At 41.2% G+C, this 20853-nt stretch overlaps 1 protein-coding gene across 1 annotated transcript; it reads right to left on the bottom strand.

Moving 5' to 3' along the window:
- On the bottom strand, positions 1-20823 carry LOC108498007 (cysteine-rich hydrophobic domain-containing protein 2-like). Its single transcript, XM_017816246.1, has 6 exons — positions 20605-20823; positions 14203-14257; positions 7611-7766; positions 4896-4952; positions 4600-4659; positions 1-3787 (listed from the first exon to the last, which is right to left on the bottom strand). The coding sequence occupies exons 1-6, from the start codon at positions 20769-20771 to the stop codon at positions 3737-3739; spliced, it is 546 nt and encodes a 181-aa protein (XP_017671735.1). The 5' UTR covers positions 20772-20823; the 3' UTR covers positions 1-3736.
- Positions 20824-20853: the final 30 nt, after the last annotated feature.

Below are 20853 nucleotides of genomic sequence, written 5' to 3' on the forward strand. Positions count from 1 at the left end.
TTTTCATCTTTAAATTTAATTAAAGAAAAATGTCTCAAAGTGATGAAGCATGTCTGACTTCCAGCTTCTTTCAATGGCACAAGCCAGTGCAGTAAATTGTAGAAAGCGAGCTCAGTTAGAATTTTCATTTAAAATAAAAAATAGAGAGAAAACTCTCCAGATGTGAGGTCCTGTTAAAAAAGTGGCTGTTCACTTGTAAACAGAATCAAAGTGTTAAGAACACAGTTTCATACAGCTTAAACAAAACCACTTTTCTGAAGCAGTACAAGTATGTTACAACACTGTAAGAACACCAAAAGCAGAAAACAAAAGAATGGCAGAAGAGTCACAAAACATTATTTACTAAAGTGATAAATAATTTACGTTGAATGTTAATAGCTTGACATTTTATTGCTCCAATGGTAATGCTCCAAGGAAATGTAGTAAACTCTCATAGTGGGACAATAATAAACATCTATTTATGGTTTTGCATATGGAGTTTTGTACCTAAGCAAGGAAAGCAGAGGAACCTTTTTTGGATTTATCAAAACCACACCAGATTTAGCAAAAATTTTTTTTTGTGTTGTTAAAGTCACCCATTTACAACTCAATCCACACTTCCCAGACTTGTCTGTGCATGCCTTGGACACTTTTTATGATACTCCTGTGGTAAAACACCTTCCCAGGCATAGGCAGGGGATCAGCAGTAAGAGCTCTGATGCTCTGCCAGTGTTCTTTACTCCTCCAATACTCGTTAGATACCAAACTCACTGGATACAAACCCAAATATTTCCTGGATAAAAACTAGAAAGGAAAGTTAGTGTCAACATGTTTATATGAAAAATTAAACACTGATTTGGTAGACAGTAGCTGCTTTTAAAAGTCTGCTGCAAACTCCCCCTCCTGAGGTACCAGTTCCCTTCTCTCCTCACTCTGCTGTTGGAACCAGCCAAGGCACTTTCTTTACCACTTCCACTCACTTTGCTGACATGAATCTCTGTTATGTTGCTACAGATTCTTTCTCCAGCTGACAAACATCCTCCCTAAGCAGGTTTACCAATTCATGCTGACGGCTTTATTGTCAAAAATTACATTTTCAGAATTACCTGGGGATGTTTTTATGTTAAAGCAAAGGAGAGCCCAAGCAAAGCAGAACCTGTGTAGAGAGCTCACAGCAGCACTTAGAGCTGCCCTCACCTTTCAATGAGCTTGGATCTTTCAGATGCAAATATAGTAACGGCTGCTGGCTTTGCATTTTAATGCAAATTTATCTACTTATTAAACATGGACCTTAATGGAAATGGCAGTTTTGGCTCTCCTTCTTTACTAGTTGCTTTATGGCCACATAGTTAAATGTCTATTAAAATACAAAAGAGGAGGCCCATTCATGGTTTGGAGACTGCACAATTAATAATTAAGGACAAAGTAAAATGTACAGAATTTACATAGTTAAAATGTAAACTTTAATGTGCTGAAGTGCTCAAGGCCAGGTTGGAGCTCTAAGCAACCTGGAAGGTGTTACTGCCCATGGCAGGGGGCGGGACTGGAGGAGCTTTAGGGTCCCTTCCAACCCAAACTATTCTGGGATTCCACAGAAAGTGCCTGTTCTCAAATGGAAAAGTACAGTTACAGAAAGAAGAAAATAAGAACTTGCTGGGATTTCTTGAGTTTCTCGCACAAAACACAAAAATAATTGACAAAGTTCTGGCATAACAATAAGAAACTTCCATTGTTCTGTTAATTAAGCCAAGCTCCCTTCATTTTCTCCAGAAACTCAGGGAAATCCAGAGAACGGCGTGTGCTATTTCAGTTTTGGTTTACCCTGTGTTTTTCTGCCATTATTTTCTCTGCTTCCAGTTAACACTCATCCCAAAAAAATAAAAATAAATTGGAGACAACACTTTGCTTGGTTCTGTGATGGAAATGCAAGTTGTAAGGTGTAGCTGACATTAAACTCGAACCACACAAGAGGTTTTTATTTGTATTACAAATGCAATTACACACTCAGCTGTCACCAATCTACCAGTCAAATGAAGCTGCTGCATGAAGCGTGCAGATCCCAGACTCTGATCCTCCTCAGCTGTGCAGGAGGAACAGCACAAACTTTGCACAAAACTGGCCTTCTGTAAACACTGTGGAAAGAAATCTGACCTACTACACATATTAGAATGCAATGGTCCTACAAATACTGTGTTTTAATACCATACTGCAAACCGAAAGGATGCAAATACATTCAGAGGAAATCCCAAGTCACCCTGAAACTAAAAAGCAACTTGGGATGATGTTGCAGAAAGTCAAGTTGCTGCAAAGAAATGCGTAGACACTGATGATAATATTCATCCCAACTCGCAGATACTCAGCCGTCTGCTGGTTTAAATTATTTGTAGTTAGGAAAGGGAGAAAATTTGCACCAATTTTCATTTGCTTTCTACTATCAAGTGGTCTTGCTTAGGTCAGTCATTACAGGAAGTTCTTCTACAATTACTTCCCTTCCTGAGATCAGGCAAACAGGGAAGTATCCAAAATAATACTGAATTCCACAAGGCATTTGGGGCTTTCCAGACACTGCCTGACTGCCAAAACATAAGCAGGAGCCCTTTCAACTGCTCCACTTCCTCCCTCAGCATATTTGGAAATGCCACTGATTTAGATAAAATTCATTTCCACTGGAAAGGATGTCATGTCACTTAACTGTTAAAATGCTGAAGTACAATCACACTACAGTAACAAAGGTGTTACTTCAGCTTTGATTTTCAGCTCTTCCAAATTTTTCTCCTTAGTAATGAAGATCTCCAATTATGAGACCTTTTTTTCCCCTTACTTTAAAACAAAAATTGACATCCAAATATTCCTAACTCAAAAAGAGACTTTAGAGTATTTTTTGTTAAGAGCAGCTGCCACCTATCCCACAAATGCAGCTTTTTCAGAGGTGGACACATTTCAGCTTCCTATTTCAGGTGCTGCAAACACCACCTGAAATGCTTTTTTAAAATAAAAAGACAGACAGAAATGCTCTGCATTTTTCATCCATTTACTAAACAAAGTGCAACTGAGCCCTACACATCTGAGAGTACGTACAAACTCCTTATGGCTTTCCCATAAAACCACGTGTGGGTGGGTCTGTACAATCCAGGGACACGAGCAAATGAACTGTGGGACTGTTGGCAAGAGAGTAAGAGCTATAATACATTCTGTAAACCTTGGCATACCACACTTTACATTATGCAAAGAGTCAATATTTACAATTCCAGAGTGGGTAAACTAATGTCTGATGATTTTGCAAGGTGCAGGACAAACCCAGTGCTGTTGATTGCAAGTCCTATGCAAGCAGGTTATACTAAATCATCACTACGAGACAATTACCTGGACATTCCTACTGAGGGGTTCTAGGATTGAGACATTTAGGATGGAATAGAGGATGACACAGCCTTAGGATGCACGTTTTGGGGACAGCAAATAATTGAGAAATTAATAAGGCAGCATGCTCAGAACAAGCTGAAGCAGCACTGATGTCAGATCCCTAGTGGCAACTCTATCAGTTATTATGTTAAAAATTCAGAGTGCAACATAGAAGCCTCGTTTAACATAAAAAATGTGCAAATTGTTCTCTTCTTAACAAAAGAAAGTAACAGCGAGGAAGATATTCTACTGAAGAACATTTTAAGTCACAGCAGAGTAGACCATCTTCTTTCCAAAATCATCTACAAGGCACTAAGGGTAGAAAATGACAGGTAACATAAAAGACCAATGTTGTTCCTCAGTCAGGTCGAAATATGGGATATTTTGGTAAGAACTCTATTAATATTACCTGTTGAAGAAGGGGAAAAAGACAAGAACAGAACACAGTAACCAAGAAGTTCAAACCTTCAGCACAATTTCCATGCAGCATTTGCTAGTTCATAAGACTAAACATATCTGAGATAGTCAGAAAGGAGGGAATGTTCCCCAGGGGAGCAAAGCAGAGATTCAAGTCATTTGGAAACAGAGGGATTCTGGATGCCTGAATTTTTGGGGGGGACTATCTTTTCCCTTAAAGTTTACACAATCTCCACAGCTATGTGTTAAAGTGGAGGGGGAAGTAGTTTGAATTCTGCTTTCCTGAAAGGCCTGTCTCGTTTAAAACTTTGTGAAATTTAGAGCTGGCAAAGTAAGAAAAAGAAAAAAGGAAAAGATCCATTTAAAAAAAAAAAAGAAAAAACCAAAACTACAAAAATGCAATATTTCTGCACAAATTATTTGAATCAAAGTAATTATGAATACCACTAGAAAAGGGGGATATGTGTTAAAGAACTAGGGACTGGTGCTGGGGTGGGAATCACACCAAGGCATGAAGTGCCAGCGGGTCTCCTCCATTCCAAAGGATAGACCAAAACAAGTGTGTCTGCCCTGCAAACACAGAATTGTCATGAAGGACAAACACATCTGTGGTGACAATGCCTGAGTCCCAATATGTGCCCTGGCTGCTGTTGTTAAGAGAGGCCTTTCTGGGTGTGTGTCAAACCCAACTCCACGTTTGTCTGAGAGATTTTTTTGCACAGGGTCAGTCTGGCAAGTTAAGGATTTTCTCTATGAAATCACAGTTATAGGGAATAGCAAATTAGGAACAGAAGTAATACTTACATACTCCATCATATTGCTAGTTTCACATTTCCTTTTACTCAGCTTCCAGTGCAAACCAAGCTAAGAAAATAATTAACAAGGGATTAACATACCACATAACACAGCCTTGTTTGGGTGAGTAATGCCACAAGCACTAGCAATACTGAATTATTAACAACTAGAACACTTTGGGATCAGTACAAAGTATTATAAGAACAATATTATTCTAATATTATTATAAGAATTATAAGACGTAAAATTTCTTCATGCCAATATTCTTAAAGCTGAAAAAAACCAAGCACTCTGACTTTTCTTACCTTATGATATAGTCTGTTATTTTCCCATTCTAATAACTTCTGAATTGATCTTCTAGTCTAAAAAGTAGAGTCAAAACTGTATTATAAATGGTTCAGTAGCCATTCAGAAGAATCTCACTATGACATTTCTGGCTAAGATGAATTTATAAGAAGTTAGTTTTAGATAAGTAGAACCAAGCAAAAGAGAAATTATCAATGGAAGTCCTACCACTTTGACTCCCCACTCCTACTTTTTTCAAAAAAGGAAACACCCATGGGTTTTTTATTAATTTAGGACTGCAAATCCCTCAGAATTCACACAGATAGGAAGAGACCCTTTGAATTTAGTATTTTTACCTATCACAGGCAAGCCAACAAAACCAAATCTCCCATATTCCCTTGGCCAAATTCTGCACTCACTACAGGTGTTCTCCTGACAACACAGCATTTCCACACATGCAATTTCTACTGACCCACACATCATTTACACACACATAATTCCCAGATTTTTCTCCTGTAATTGTGATCTGAATCCTGAAAAACTCTCCCCACCACAGAACTCCAGCTCACAACAAACCCTGTTTGTATTTTCAACTCTTGGCTACCAAAGTGAGACCTTCCTGTTCTGCTCTTTCCATAGCTGTGGGAGAGGAGCTGATTTTTGGAGTTTCAGTGATTTTTAGGGTCACAAAAAGACAACTGTGGTGACCCTGCATGGTATGCACAGAATTCCATCACCAATTCCTTTGCTAAAGGTAATAATGGAGGTGAGCTGCAGCACCTCACTGAAAAAAACATACAAAGCTATCTGAGGCAAAGACTCCATGGTGAGGAATCCACACAAAGCTACCCTTGGAATTTAGAAGGAGGTGTTGTTTCCAGTGCCAGCTGTCCCAGTCTCACTTTGCAGCCCTTGGATCTCTGCTCCCTTTGTTGCTGGGGAAATGTTCTTCCCAGCAGTTTGCAGGACTGGCACAGTGCTGATCCCCAACAGTGTGGTGGCTGTTGCAGAGCACTGCCCGAAGGGATATGCCATCCATGGAACACCAGGCTCAACAGGACAACTGGGGGCTGCTCTTTCCCAGCTCGGGGATGGGCCTGTGCAGGGCTGAGGGTTGGACTCCACGATCCTTGGGGGTCCCTTCCAGCTCAGCACATTCAGTGGGTCTGTCAGTGATTTGTCTCTTCATCACTTGGGTTTTCTTCCCTGTTTCTCCTTCACTTATTAACTTACGTTTTTCTTATTCTTCCTCTTGTGATTCTCTCCCCCATCCTGCTCTGGGGGGCAGGGGTGTGTAAGGGAGAGGCTGGGGGGAGCTCAGGTGCTCTCTGGGTTCAACTCAGAACAAGAAAAAATTAAGAACCATCTTGTGATTGTTGGTGCTGAAATACAATCAGACACCCCCCACGCACCCCCCCCCAGAAGCCCCATTGTTTTCCCTGCTTGTGTATCTTGTATATATTCTGTAGCCTTGAGAATGACATTAACACTACACACCACATGGGCATTTATTTTGATTTTCACTAGCACAAGAATGTCAAATATGGCTTTAAAACTGCAAATACTCCATTTGCCTATCTCAGGTCCATTCCTCTGCAATAATTACATTTATAAAGGCAGTTAAAATGAGCTAAAACAAGTCCTGTGACTTTGTAGTGATACAGCTTCAGCAATGAGCAGTCAACAAGTTAACATGTTATGCCTTTAATGCATTTTATTTTATTATTTTAACTAAAACCTCAGTGCCAGTCAATGCAGCTTTTTCTTGAGCAAGCTGGAAAATTTGGCAAAACATTTGTAGTCTGAAAGCAAGGCCCATTCCTTGTTTTTGCTTTTGGTTTGTTTTATTAAAGATCAGAAACTCCGAAAAGCCAGAAGGATTACTTTTTAACAGATTTTTACTTAAGATCTTTTCCCATAATTAAATTAAAAAGTGTAAGAGGTTTTTCCCAGTGCACCTAAATAATATTTGCATTTGAGGATAATAAGATTTTATGGCTACAAGTCTCACAAACTACATAACTGCAAAGAATATCATCACAATATACCCACTTACGTACCTCCTAAACACTTCCTGCTGTGAGAAATCAATCTAAATGTAAACCGCAGAGATAATTAAATCATATTTACTTGGTATTACTAAAGTGCTTTTCAAAATTATTACTTTGGACCTGATTATAGGAGTGGTCAATTCTCTGTTGTGGGGGGAAGTCTTTAAACTTCCCAAATAGAAAACAAATTTGTGCTTATTCTTACTAGAAACAGCACAGTAAAATAGGTCAGATGAAGCACAGCACTGAAATGTTACGGTATCTGTTGCATACAAAAAAATTACTTTTAATTTAAAAAAATATTCGGGGGAGGGGTGTGAAGAGGTGAAGTGATTTTCAGTCCAGTTCTGGCAGTCTTGGAAGGTCAGTGTCCAGTTCTGCACTTATTTAACTCAATTCTTAAACCTTTGGAGATCCTGGAAATTCAGGTTCTGTGAACTGAGGTGGAAGCAGCTATTCCTAAAACTATTAATTCAACTGGTAATTTGGTGTCACTTACTTCATTAACAAACACATTTTTCCTGTTTTCTGAGGAATGGAAAGCAGAATAACCTTCTGAATGCGAGTGAGGCCAAAGAAAGGTCTTGAAATTGGGATGACATTATTAGAAATTATTTTATACTGTTTTTAGTAATACTAATAATTGCAAAATCAATCGAATAAGAAGGTGAAGCAGGCACTCACTCTTTTGTTAAGACAGACTACAGGCCAGAGGCTGCAGCCCAGGGTGCAGCAGCAGCAGAGGCAGCCACAGAGCAGCCACTTCACATTGATGGGCAGGTTCTTCCTCAGACAGGCATTCACTCTGCTGATGCTGGTCTTGAACTCCTCGGGGGCCACCTGCAACACAAGGGCTGGGTCTCAGAGGACAGGGGCTTGAGCCAGTAACTGTCTCTACAGTTTACAGTGGAACTGGAACAGAAGCCCACGACACAACTGGACCCCACCTCCTAAAGCACCGGTCACCAGGGAGCAGGAAGAGTCACTTCCCTGTGCAGGCCTTGCACAAACCTCATTAAAAAGCTAAACATGGCTTAGATAAACAGCCTCATCTGAGTTTATTGCACCATTGATAAATCAATTGGCCTGATAACACAGTGGCCCCCAAAGAAAATTAGAATTGGGACCCAATACATGCACTGGCTACACTGACCAAACCCAGGGAACAATGACAGAGATCTGTTTCCCAAGGGAATGTGGGGCAGCTTTGTGGGAAAAGGATGTATCACAAAAACAGATAATATTATCCAGATTCATTTCATACCAGTGCAAGTCTACACTGTGCCTGGGTAAGGTGGACCTCTGCCCACAGACAAATTCCTGGTCCATACTGACTTGAAGCCACAACTTCCCTTGTGGCTGCTTCCTAAAATAGGGAAGCCTGGAAAGATATATACTGGATTATATTCAAGGCAGAGCACTGCATCTTGTACAGGGTTATGGATAAAGCTTAGCTGTTGAAAAACAACTGCTTTAAAATAAGGCCTATTCAGCAGAGCTTAGTCAAAATAGTATTTTCTATAAATTGCTACTGCAGAGTCACAGTGGAAACCCCCATTTTCTATCAGAAATAAACTCATTTCTACAATAGCAGCATGTTTCTTACCTATTTACATACCCCAAATCCCTCATCTCTCTACAGGATCTAAATAACTTGTATCTGGCAAGCCAAGTATGGATTTGAGGCACTGTCTCCAAGATGACACCTTTAACTGTAACACAGTCCAGGAAGAAAACACACAAAGCAAAATAATCAGCTCCAACTTCAACAGACTTGACCAGGCAGGCACAGCTCAAAAAAATACCAAAAAAAGAAATCAAAAAATCTTCCCTAACTACTTGCAAAGTTGATGAAAAAAACCCCTGGAACGAGTCTGTACACAAATCTGTGCAACTACACAAGCCCCCAGCCCAACTCTGTCCATCTCGGTCTGCAACACCACCAGAAGTGTTAATTTAGTGACAAAGATTCCTTTGACCAGGAGCAAAGCCCTGGGGCAGGAAATGTAGAGGACCTGCTGCTGCCTCCTCCTATTCACCAGAGCTAAATTTGTTAAAGCATTGCAGGAAAGGCAGCAAATAAATCCAGCATCTGTTTCCTGGCCATTGGGGTGGCGAGGCAGCAGTCAGGGGGCAGCTGGGCTTGCACACAGGCCAGGCCTAAGTTAGTAACATAAGGACATGATTTAACATTGGGATTATTTTATAAATATGAAGTATTTATTCTGCACTAATATAGGCTGCCTCCCTCCCATATTACATAGACTGCCTTGGTTTACACACACAAATGGAGCAATTAAAAACATTTCTTTATCTATTTTACAACACACACCTTAGTTTAGGGGGGGAAAAAAAGAAAATGGCAATAAAAGCCCAGACATCCTTCCTACTTATTTTCAATGAAAAGAAATCCCATTGTAACGTGGAAAATTGGCCTGGACTTGCATGTCTCTGAAACAAGGTTTTACAGCCCCCTTGGCCAATGCCAGCTGTTGCATTTGGGATATCACAAATACCAGACACACATGAGCAAAAACCTTTCATCTTCAATGTAGGAGAATGTTTTGTAGGAAAGAACAACTGGGCTGTTGCTTGCAGTGACCTGTCCAGCTGCTGCAGGCAGAGGTGCCTCAAAGTAAATTGAGATTCCTACATTAATTAACATTCCCCACTCCTAAGGAAGTTTCCACGTGCCTCATATTTAGGTATCTTTTGGAATTTTACATATATCATTCTATTTGTTTATTTGAAAGATTTAAAAAAAAAAGCAGTTTTTTTTCTTGACCCTTTAATACTTTTGCAGTGAAACCCCCTGAGAAAAGAGAATGTCTCCTTTTCCATTAGACACAAAGTTTGCTGGACCTTGACAACACCACTTCCCAACCCCAAATCCAGCTGGACAAACCTACCAAAGGCCATGGAATCTGATTTAGTTTAACAAGAATAACCCTTATCATCAGTGATGACATCCAACATGGAAAGAACTCAAAACAGATTCTTAGATTACAACTGGCAGAAAATCGTAGGCCCTGACAAGAGAACACAGGGATGGTGAGATTCCCTATTCCTGGGACCATTTCTAGGGAGTCACTGTCCACACTTTGATTCTACTTTGTAAGAACAATGTTGAAGTTCTCTCCTTCCTGTAGAACAAATGGCTACACTAGAAACCAAGTAAGGAACAGAACATTTCCATTTCAGGAATGCTGGTCTGATGGTTACCTTAATACAGTGTTATGAAAGCACAGCTATGACCTGCTAACTCACCAAATACTTTCATTTAAAGAGAAACCTCTTGGCTACAACAGAAGATGTAATTACTTAAGATGGTTTTGGCTAACCCAGACTATTGGATTATTTCTCCCTTTAGGAAATGTAATCACAATAAATATTTCTGTCACTTAGTGACACATCTTCATCTGAAACTAAAGGAACTGGTGAGGGAGATAAACCTCATATTGTGATAAAGAGAAGTAAGGAACAGTTTGTTGCTGTCAGTTTACAGCTCAGTAACAGTTAAGCTTTGTTACACAGTGATAAGGAACAAAATACCTGTAAATAAAAGAACTGTTCTAATTTAACAATAAAATGGTATCCAAACGAAAGTCACCAAAGAATTTTGTTGATTTTCTGGCATAACTTTAAATCTCACCTTTCCTCCAGGTACAGCTGTTGAAAGGTGGGTATGAAATGACTAATGCATTTCAAACAAACAGAGAATTAACAGCACCTCCTGCACAAAGAAAGCTCCCTAAGAAAGGGCAGTTTTGAGTAATTCTGGAATCTCTTGGAGGGTTGTGTCTGGCTCCTGAAAAGACTGAGATAAGCACAAGGCTCCTGGCTGTGCAGTGCACCTTGTGAAGGGACGGCAGTTCCTTTCAGGCCTTCAAGGGAGGGGAAAAAACAAAAACATAAAAGGAAAGGAGGGGGTGTCATAATATTTTACAACAGGATGCAGAGGATCCACAAACACAGGAAGAGAGCAAGGAAAGCCCAGCAGGCCTGATCTTTCTCCTTCAATCACCAGGATCACAAGCCCTATCAATCACAGGCTGCAGGCGATCACAATGCCCAGCCCACCCTTTATGGCTCCCATTGCACAGTCCTCTCTGGGCAGGACCCTTTTTGTTTGAGAGCAGAGCAGGAAACTCCACTTTCTCCCTTAAGGTTCACTGCCCACATAGTTTTCTGGTCACCTGGAGCAGTGTGTGCTATTGTGCTACATATAATGAAGAGTATTTTGTTAAAAGCTTGTTTTAAAAGAATTAATAATCCTGTAAAACTGCAACACACAGAATTTAAATGTAACTGGAATTTAAATTTAGGCCAATGTCCAATTATGTTACTAATAATAATGTAATCATATAATATAACATTATTACAAGTTAAATACTGCCTTTCTATTAAGTGTAGTTAAATCTTTTCTTAAAACATTCCTTTGAAAAGAACACAGGTTGAAGGCCTGGCTCAGGATTTCTGAACAAGCTGAGCTTGTATCTCATCCTGCAAGATGAATATTAAGTCAATGTGGCTGAATTAGCCAGGCCACATTTCTGACCTACCTGGGCTCTTCCTTTATTATTTTATTGTCTGGGCTTTCTCCTCCAATGTACACACTCACCTCCCCCAGGAAAGCAAGAACCATCTCAATTAAACACTGCAGATGTAGCTACAGGCACTGCAGCTCCAGGCTGACTTACAACAGCTCTCCAGGCTCCCAAAAAACTGGGAGACTGGGAGGGAGGGGAGGTGGGTGAAGAGGGATAGGTATTTCAGATTTCAAAAAAAGAAAATTAGCAGAAGGTTTCCTACCATCATTATGTGGATGGGCAAATTGAGGGGCAGGAAGCTGAACAAACTACTGACACAACTTAGTGGGGCATAAACCCCAAAACTTTGGGCTTCTGGGACAAAGGTGCAGCTGGATGGTTTTCTCTATTTAGGATTTTTATTGTGTATTGGATGGATTGTCATCCTCTGCTTAAAAACCTGCCTCTGTTACATCTGTATTTATTAAAAAGGAAAGCAATACCATAGAAAAATCCATCAAACCCATCTAAGGGCTTCATCTCTTACACTCCATTAGCAGAAGGGATATATTATTAATATTAATTCACAGTGGACAGCAAAGCCATTAAACTTAATGTTGCCCAGACATTCTGAATAAACTATGCCATTGCCTTCCAGCAGCTGAGTACTAATGCAAGTTCACAGTAAACACCTTAATCACAATTTGTTAATATAAACAGTCACGCTGCAATTCATAATGTTAGATTTCATAAGAAGGTAAAAACCAACATTTTAAGAACAGAAGAAGATCTTAAAGTGGTGTCTCCATTGACTACAATGCTGATTATTGTGAATTATTTAGCAGGGTATTGGAAGAAAACCTTCTTACTGGAAAAAAGACCGTATTTTCATTTTCACAGAGATTAAAATGATTGACTGTCTCAACCAGAGGAAGTAGCAGATTATTTATGTCTTGCAATTCATGAAAAGTATTAAAAACCAGAAGACCCGCAACTGTGGTTTTTAATGTCTTCCATGGCACTGTGTGGCAGGCAGGAAGAAAAATGGGTTTACTATCTTGTTTCATTGGTGTTCTCCCCTGACAAAAGGGAATTCATTTCCTTTCAAGGCCTTCTTGCTCAGAAAGCCCTTCAAATCCCCAAGATAACAGGATATCTAGACTCTCAGCAGAAGCACATCCCCACACACAGCAAACCCCTGTGCACATCACCCCGTGCCACTGGGACATCCACAGAGCAAATGCCGAGCACAACAGCTTCCTCTCTCCTCTCTTTGCTAACTTAAGTCCAAGCAGTCAACTGAACTTGAAATTAAGCTTTTGTTCACTCTCTATTTAACAAGAGGAGGACAATCAAGTGGAAAACGTGACGGGCTGGTATTAAGAAGTGTAGGCTTGGAGGGTTGGGTTTGGTTTTCAATACACACAAATATTTTAAAGAGATGAAATTATAGAATCAAATTAATTTTTAACATTTCTTGCTAGGGATTTTCTATGGGCTTATTTATAACAAACTACAACTTGAGTATAAGAACATGAAATTTTTCTTTCTCAAAAATTCTGTGGCTTTCCAGTGATCAGAAGGAGCTTCCCAGGAAAGAACAAGCCTTAGACATGCGAGGGGGTGAAACGCAAACAGTGTGTGGTATCACCAGCCCTCCTATGAGACACTGTGCCATCAGGAAGACTTTTCCTGTCAGGTTTAGTGAGATTCTGAAACAAGGCCACAATTCCCAGGCTGACTTTTAGCAGCCAAAAACTCCTGCTTTTCAGTGGTGTTGCTGGCACAATGCTGGACAATTCCAACACAAGCATTTTATTCATCATACTCTGGGGGGAAAATGAAGGAGAAAACCCCCAGCCTGATTTGGCAGGAGCAGGAGACACCATCCAGCTGTGTTTCAGTGCACTGCTGGAGTGACTCAACCTCTGCAAGGGGCTGCAGAGGATGTTTAGGATGGCATTAGAAAAAGTAGGAAGAGCCAAACTTTTTCCTTACAAATTCTGGAAAAGATATACAAAGGGGATATAAAATGAAACAAAGCACTAGAGAGTGAAAGAGCAGGAAGAAAAAAAAATCCAAGAGAAAAAAGAACTAAAAATTTTAAAGTCTAAAAAAATACAACAATGAAAATAATTTAAAACCGTAACTAAGACTTTTGTGAAGATTTAATTAATACTTACAAATTATTGTTTCTCAAACCTGCATTTAGTTAGGTGACAGGACTCCAGAGAAAGCAGGAGACTTGTCACTATTAATCTTCAGAACTAAATCATCTCTGAAAATGAACTAAAAACGTACTTAACTTGTAGATTTAACACTGCGTTTTGTTATGTAAAGCTTCAGACCAAACTGATTCTCTTCCAGAGATCTGTCTAAACACACACTCAGGGCTTGTCAGACCCTCAAAAGAGAGGTGTAGTATCTGAACTCAGTAAATGCACACAGGAGGGAGCACAAATTCCAGGTATTTACAAAGCAAGGTGAAGTGAGTCCTGCTTTCCTGGCTGTTGCCTGCATGGAAACAGTGGTTTTTTGCTGTGTTTAAAATGTCAATAATGATGGCAATTCCTGCAAAGCTTTGTTTTCTTGTTTAAAAGTGCACTAGAGGGATTGGTCAGCAACCAGCTGGTTCACACAGGGCAGAGTTAACAACCTTTAGTGGGTTCATGAGCATGTATCTAACACAGAAACCACTGGATGCACTGATCTTCCCATGGAAAAGAACAGTTTAATCTCACACTTACCTTCCCTGTCAGAACAGAAGGAAATTCTGTATCAAACTTGTTGCTCAAGCCAAACCTTGAAAACAAAAGAGACAAACAAAATATATTCCACCTAACTTATTTTGTTTCCCTTAATCAAAAAATGTAATAAGATTTTTTACTTTAGAAAAAAAGAAAACTCTTCATTTCTTTTGCCTTTAGATTTACATTATTTCATGAGCTTTCCATCTCAGTTTATATAAGGTCTCATGTATCCTTTAAAAGGTCATTTCTAAGACAGAGAAATACAGCTTGCTGCCTTATTTAATAACTCCAAGTCCCCAAAAAAATGCAAGAATTCTGTTACAAGTGGATGGCAGGAAGTTTCAATCTTTGCTATCTTTACAAAAAACCCTCCAGCTGTTAAATTCCAGTTTTACTGTGTTCAATAATTCTTTGACTCATGCAATTGTTTCACATGCAACAGACGAAGCTTGTTATAAGGAACCCATTCATCATCATCATCTTAGAAATTTATAAGCATCTGGGTTTAAAAAACTGCTTTGGGATGAGTTAAAATGTCTCATGCAAAACATGTAAGAGCCTCCACAAAGAACAGTTTTACAGCTGTGAACTTCAAGCAAATTAAGTCTCAGGTATGACTGTGGCTGCTCTTCACTGGAGTGTTCTGAGTTTTGAACAAGAGGGTTTCATTATAACCAGGGAAAGCTACAGGGAACTGGGCTTTGCTTGGAAACCTGTTCCCATCAGCTCCAGAACTCCTGAACCTTCACAATTCAGTGATTTAACAGAATCCAGCAGCAGCTGGCCCTCAGTACCTGGATGTTTGAACAGAGCTTCATGTTACATTTGGCAAGTTAAATATCTTGGATATCAGGTCCACCATCAGCTCTGCTGAACTATCTCCTGAGTATTTGTCTTGAACAAAAGAAAAAAAAACCAAAAGAAGAGCACAAATTCATTTGGTATTGCTGTATTTATTGTAGGAACAAACCTGGAAAGTACTTGCTCTGGTTTGGGTTGGAAGGACCTCAAAGCTCAGCTGGTTCCAACCCCCTGCCCTGGGCAGGGACACCTTCCATGAGACATCAGCCTCCACCATTACATCACACACACAGTCCTGGGCACCCTGCAGCAGTCCAGGTACCCAAAACTGACCCTGAAACTTGTTTACAAGGATCAAAACGAGTCAAACCAACCTTAAAGAAGAGAGAGGCACAACAGAAGAACTTGTGCTGGCTTTAGAAATCCAGCAAGCTCATTGAAATGTTTGGCAACACTGGTGAAGGCCAAGCCAGTTCTGCAATGAATAATTTAAGTCAGAGCCTTTACTCTTGTCAAGAGCATCATATTGGAACACTGGTTGTGTAAAACATGAAAAAAAATCCACCAAAACAGTACAAAGGTTACTAGTATAGCACATTTCCATTCTCAGTGAATGTAATCTGCCAAGTCAGCCTCCACATTTTGTAGCTTTTCTTTTTAAGCTGAAGTCTTCTAAGTTTTGTAATATATATTTAGTTTTAAGGAAGCTTGAAAAGCAATGGAGTAATCCTTTCAGTCTTAAAAACAGCCAGAAAAGACTAACAATAGGAAACACACACACAAGGCTGTTTTGAGGAGCACAGACTTCTCTGTGCATCAGCAAAGAAACCACCTGAAACGATGCCAAAGGAGTAGCAATCAGACAACATAATAAAAGAACTACCGGAAAGTCCAGGTGATACTCAGAATTATTTACTCTACCCATGTAAGAGACTAATTCCACTAAACCATGCCAAAGGTCCACCTCTCCCAGAACACTGACTCTTACAGGGGCCAGGAGCAGAAGCCTAGGAGACAGCAAAAAAAAAAACAATAAAAAAGCAAACATGTACCAGCAGTGCCCCAGAATCCACCCCTGACCTTCAACAACTCTTAGTTCAAACACTTCCCAAGCCACAGGTAGTGTCTTTCATCTCATCGATCATATATGCTCATTAAAATTCCCACTGCACCCCCAATTTCCATAAAGAACAAGATAAATTAGTGCTGATTTAGAATTCTGATTAAGAATGCAAGATCACAATATATTTTATTACGTTCAGTTTGAAGGTTGATGTCATGAAACACGTTTAAAACCCAAACCTTTTATCAGTTGCCAAAACATTCCCTTCAGTTGTAGCACATCCAAGAAACTTCAGTTACAGAAAGGCACCTCTCACACTGACACCTGCAAATGGCTAAAAGGATATAAAAGTTTTAACTACACTGAAAACAGGACTGTGCCACATTAAAATACTGCATTTAGTCAGCACCACTGATGGCCTCTAGAACACTTTCACTAAAGTGTCTCTAGGAGTTTCACAGACTCTCTTGTGATTATTTACCACAGTTTAGAAATATGAAACTCCTGTTAGGTAGGGCAGTGGGGTAGTGATTCAAGAACTAAATAAAATAAAAGATTTGAAGCAGGATGTTATACAGTTGTACAGCTTTGCAAGCAGCTCTGTAAAAACACTGAAGTGTTATTGGAATATTTAATGTAAAAAAAGTTAAGATTTAAAGTCTTGTTCAAGAGATAATATTAGACTTCCTACAACAGACTAGTGATCTAGCGTGATCAGGCCTACAGAGCCTTCTAAAATTCAGTATATTTAAAAATCACTGTGTAAAATCAATTCCAGTACCTGTTCTTAAAGTCCTGGAAAGCATCAGTTGGTGGTGACTTATTTCTAGGCCAGTTCTCTGACTCCTCAGTGAGAGCTGCCCAAAGCGTAACATTTAGAAATTCAGATCAGTCACCCACATACTTGGGTTGCACTTTTCTCACTGCATGACAAGTATCTCTAAAAGCAAGGCACTGTTTCCTACAGGCTGGAACAGAACTAGGATGACCTCACTTTCCAGTTCTGTCCCTCCTTCCCTGATTTCATGTCTGGCATCAGACAAGTCCCATCACCTCATTTTCCCCCATCAGTGAAGTGGGGAGAACACAACTTCTCCAAAGGAGCTGTAATAAGATATATTCCTAAATCCCTCCAATTAAAGACTGAAAGGAACACCCTGAATCACCAGTCACAAACCCCGCCTGCAACAGGTACCACAACAGAAACTTCTATTAGTGCACAAAGCAGGACCTCAGGTTTCTGTGCCCAGAAGATTTTGGGAAACACTCTCATATCTAGAAGGGACATATTTACAGGTGCTTTGTCTTTCTTTTTTTAAATTTTGACTTAAACAGTGCTTCTTTCTCCTTTCTCCTCTCCTGTATTTATAGATAGTAATCAGCCTCACTGGACTGCACAAGCTAAACCCATTCAGTGAAGCTCTCCAGCTCCTTTTTGTTCAGCTCCCCACACCTAATCCAGGTTACATTGAACCTCCCTGGAACAGAGGAGCTCAGGCCCCACACACTGCTCTTTAGGAGGCATCGGCTCAGCTTTGTCCAGCATAAAGATGATATTCACCAAGAAATGAATAAATAATTAAATAAATATCCAGGTAAAGATGATATTCATCAAGAGCCCTGAGCTGAAATCCTATTGAACAACTGGCATTTCTCTTCCTAATTTCGGACATTTTCCTGTGGGGCCAACAGAACTATCCAAGGGTGTCTTTACCTATGGATGATGTTTTGGGAAATGAAGTTTTTGATACGTAGTGGGAGCCTGAAGTCATTGGCTCTTTGAAATATGCAGAAGATGGAGTAATATCAGACAATAGTCAAATGTCATCACAACTGGATCTTCCCTCCCTTCCCCAGCTGATGACAACAAGCTTTTCATCAGCACCTGGTCTGTGGGTCCCTGGGGCACTCCCACACCAAAAGTTAACTTCCAGCCAAAACTAGGAGGTCTGCAGACTTCAGCAGGAATCACAAGCTGGATATTAAGGGCAATAATATGCATAAAGGCTATTTCATGACCTCATTGCCATCCATCCATATGGACTTAATGATATGGAAAAATCACATAGGATAAATAAAACCTCATAACCAAGTTACAGTTTGTTTACTACTCTGTTTCTGAAAGTTATTGTCTTTGCTTTGCTGAGCAGATGACTCAGTCTTCACTAAAAATGCCTGTGTTGAGATATTTGGATACACCAAGCAGAGTCCCATTGACCATGCCAGAAACAGCAAACAAGGGGTTTATAACTCATCAAAATGGAATTTCAGAAGCAAAAGCATTTACTAGGACCTACTAATTCCTCTGTGCTAAAAATCAAAAGCTTTCTGAAAACAATAAATATGGCTGAGAGCTAATTTTTTCAAAGTAAGAATCTTGAACAAGATGAGAATAAATTTTGCCAACCACTTTCACATACATTCTCTCTGTCTTTCTCTCTCTGAGTAAAATAAAACAAATACACTTTTCATGGTCACTCTTACCATGCACAGGGGTAGATGGGTTAGCAAAAGTCAGTGGAAAAAGCAAGATCCTGCTAAATACCATGGGAAGCTTCTCACTTTATGTTAAGTACTGTTGGATAATGCAGAACAGCTCTGTCAGGGAGAGCAGCTCACTGACAAGGGCAGAAGAATAAAAACTCTCATGCAAGAAACTAACACAGAGTTTGAATCTCCCAACTTGGGAGTTTTATAAGAGAACTGTACATGAAAAGCTGAAGCAGAAAATGACCCTGGAATTTGAGAATTATCCCTTCCCTATACTCCAAAAGTATCCAAGAAAGCCAGTGTCAGCTGAAGAACAGAAGGCATCTGAAACAATGGGAAACAATGGCTTTATAAAGATAACTGGTTTTCTTTACTAGTGTCTGACTTGTCAGGACAGAAATTTTTATCAGCAGTTGTTCCAGAGAGGTTCAGAAAACAAACACAAGTTTTCCTGGCTGACGTATTCCACCTCAGTAACTGGAACAGGCTGATTTCAAAAGCATCTGTGTGATCAAAAACTGACAGAGTTCCAGCAGTGATACATACTAACCACAAACTCTTTGGGAAGCAGAACAGTTCCCATTCATAGGGAAGTTCAGATTATGTTCTCCATGTCCAGAGCTTACTTGCATTTTATTGGTAACATCCACTAACTGGTTTTATTAGTTTAAGGGGATTTAAAAATACCTCATGAGGTGATAAAAGCTGCCTTCTGTCACACAGGTGGGGATACCTATTACAGGAGGAAAGCTGAGGAGGGGTGGGAGAAAGGGAAAATGAGTTGAAAGGGATTCAGCTCAGGTGGCTGCAAGGGTAACTCAGGATTTCCATTGAGGAGTACTGCTTTCTTCTGATGGAGACACCCCTCGTTTTGGGAGATGCTCCTGCCCATCCCCAAGAGGTGCTGGAGCCAAGCAGGAACTTTAAGGAACATCACTAGCACAGAAAAAGCAGCACAGAGGACAAAGCAAACAAGTGCGTAATGTTTTTTCCAGGTAACTCCTAAGATGGGTCCATGGCATTATGACAACTTTGCTTGTGTTCCACCTCTCCTTTAGTGAGGCCACCAGCTATCTGGGGTCAGGGCAGAGGGAAATCCCATCAACAGAGCAAATGCAGTGATGCAGCAGAGCAACCCCCCGCTGGCACCAGCTCCATGCAAACCTGATTCAGACTTACAGGAGGACACAGTACCACATCCAACACAAGTTCCCTTGGGACAGGAGAGCCTTCCCCACCCATTGCTTTCACTGCAGAGTTAGATCACACTGCACCTATTTACAGAAAGAAACGTGCATTTTATGCAATCCAAAGGCAGAGCCAAAGCAACACAAGATGGGCCTCTGCAATACAGCACCTTCAGAACTTCCCTCCCTGCCACGAACATCAATGTAACAACCAACAGCTTGTTATGGATGTGCTTGGTTCTATTAAATCTTCTGTTTACAGGAGTAAGAACGTTAAAGATTACTACGAGTAAACATCACATATGAGAAAACACAGTTTGCTCATCCTCTGTTCAATGCTGAAATGAGCAGCAAACATTCTGGCTCATGCTGTGTTCCTGGATAAAAACACTCAATCTGAACCCAACTCACAACGAAGTTTGGAGCAGATAAAGCCCAGCCCAGCCCCGAGCCTGCTCTGCAGTGCAGTGAGGGGGTTCCGCTAGGGCACAGCGACATGGTCTGAACGGGCTGCCCGTCCTCGCATCGCCTGGACTTTGCTTTTTATCGAACAAATTGCTTGGGTAAAGCGGAGCCCCAGGGAGGGCTGATCCACCTCCGCACCCACAGCCAATTCCCGCTGCTCATTCACGGCCCGGGGCTGCCTGGGGCTACGGGAGCACCGAGTCCCACGTTTCCACGCGTTAAGAGCACAATTCCGCTCACGGAGCGGGTGCCGGGGGCGCAGGGCAGCGCGGCCCTGCGCTGAGGGGCGGTCGGGACCGCCAGGGCCGGGCACGGAGCTGCCGCTGCCCTCACGCTCCCGGCGCTCCCGCCCCGCCACGCCGGCCCGCCACGCCGCCCGCGCTCCTTCCTTACACGGTGATGTGCCCGGCGCCCCGCACCGCCACGGGGTCGGGCGCGTCACGGGGCCGCGGCAGCTCCTGGCTGCGCACCACGGGCTCGGGCTCGTCCTGCTCCTCGTCCTCCTCCTCCAGCTCGTAGATCGTATCGAAGTCCGCCATGTTGGGCAGCAGGACGCTCATCGCCGGCCCCCCGCCCTCCCGCCGCGCCTGCGCACCGCGCGCCGGGGGCGGGGCCGCGTCCGGGACACGGCGGCGGGAGGAG

Source organism: Lepidothrix coronata, unplaced genomic scaffold (genome assembly GCF_001604755.1).
Source record: "Lepidothrix coronata isolate B3197 unplaced genomic scaffold, Lepidothrix_coronata-1.0 Scaffold2, whole genome shotgun sequence".
NCBI classification, from domain to species: domain Eukaryota; kingdom Metazoa; phylum Chordata; class Aves; order Passeriformes; family Pipridae; genus Lepidothrix; species Lepidothrix coronata.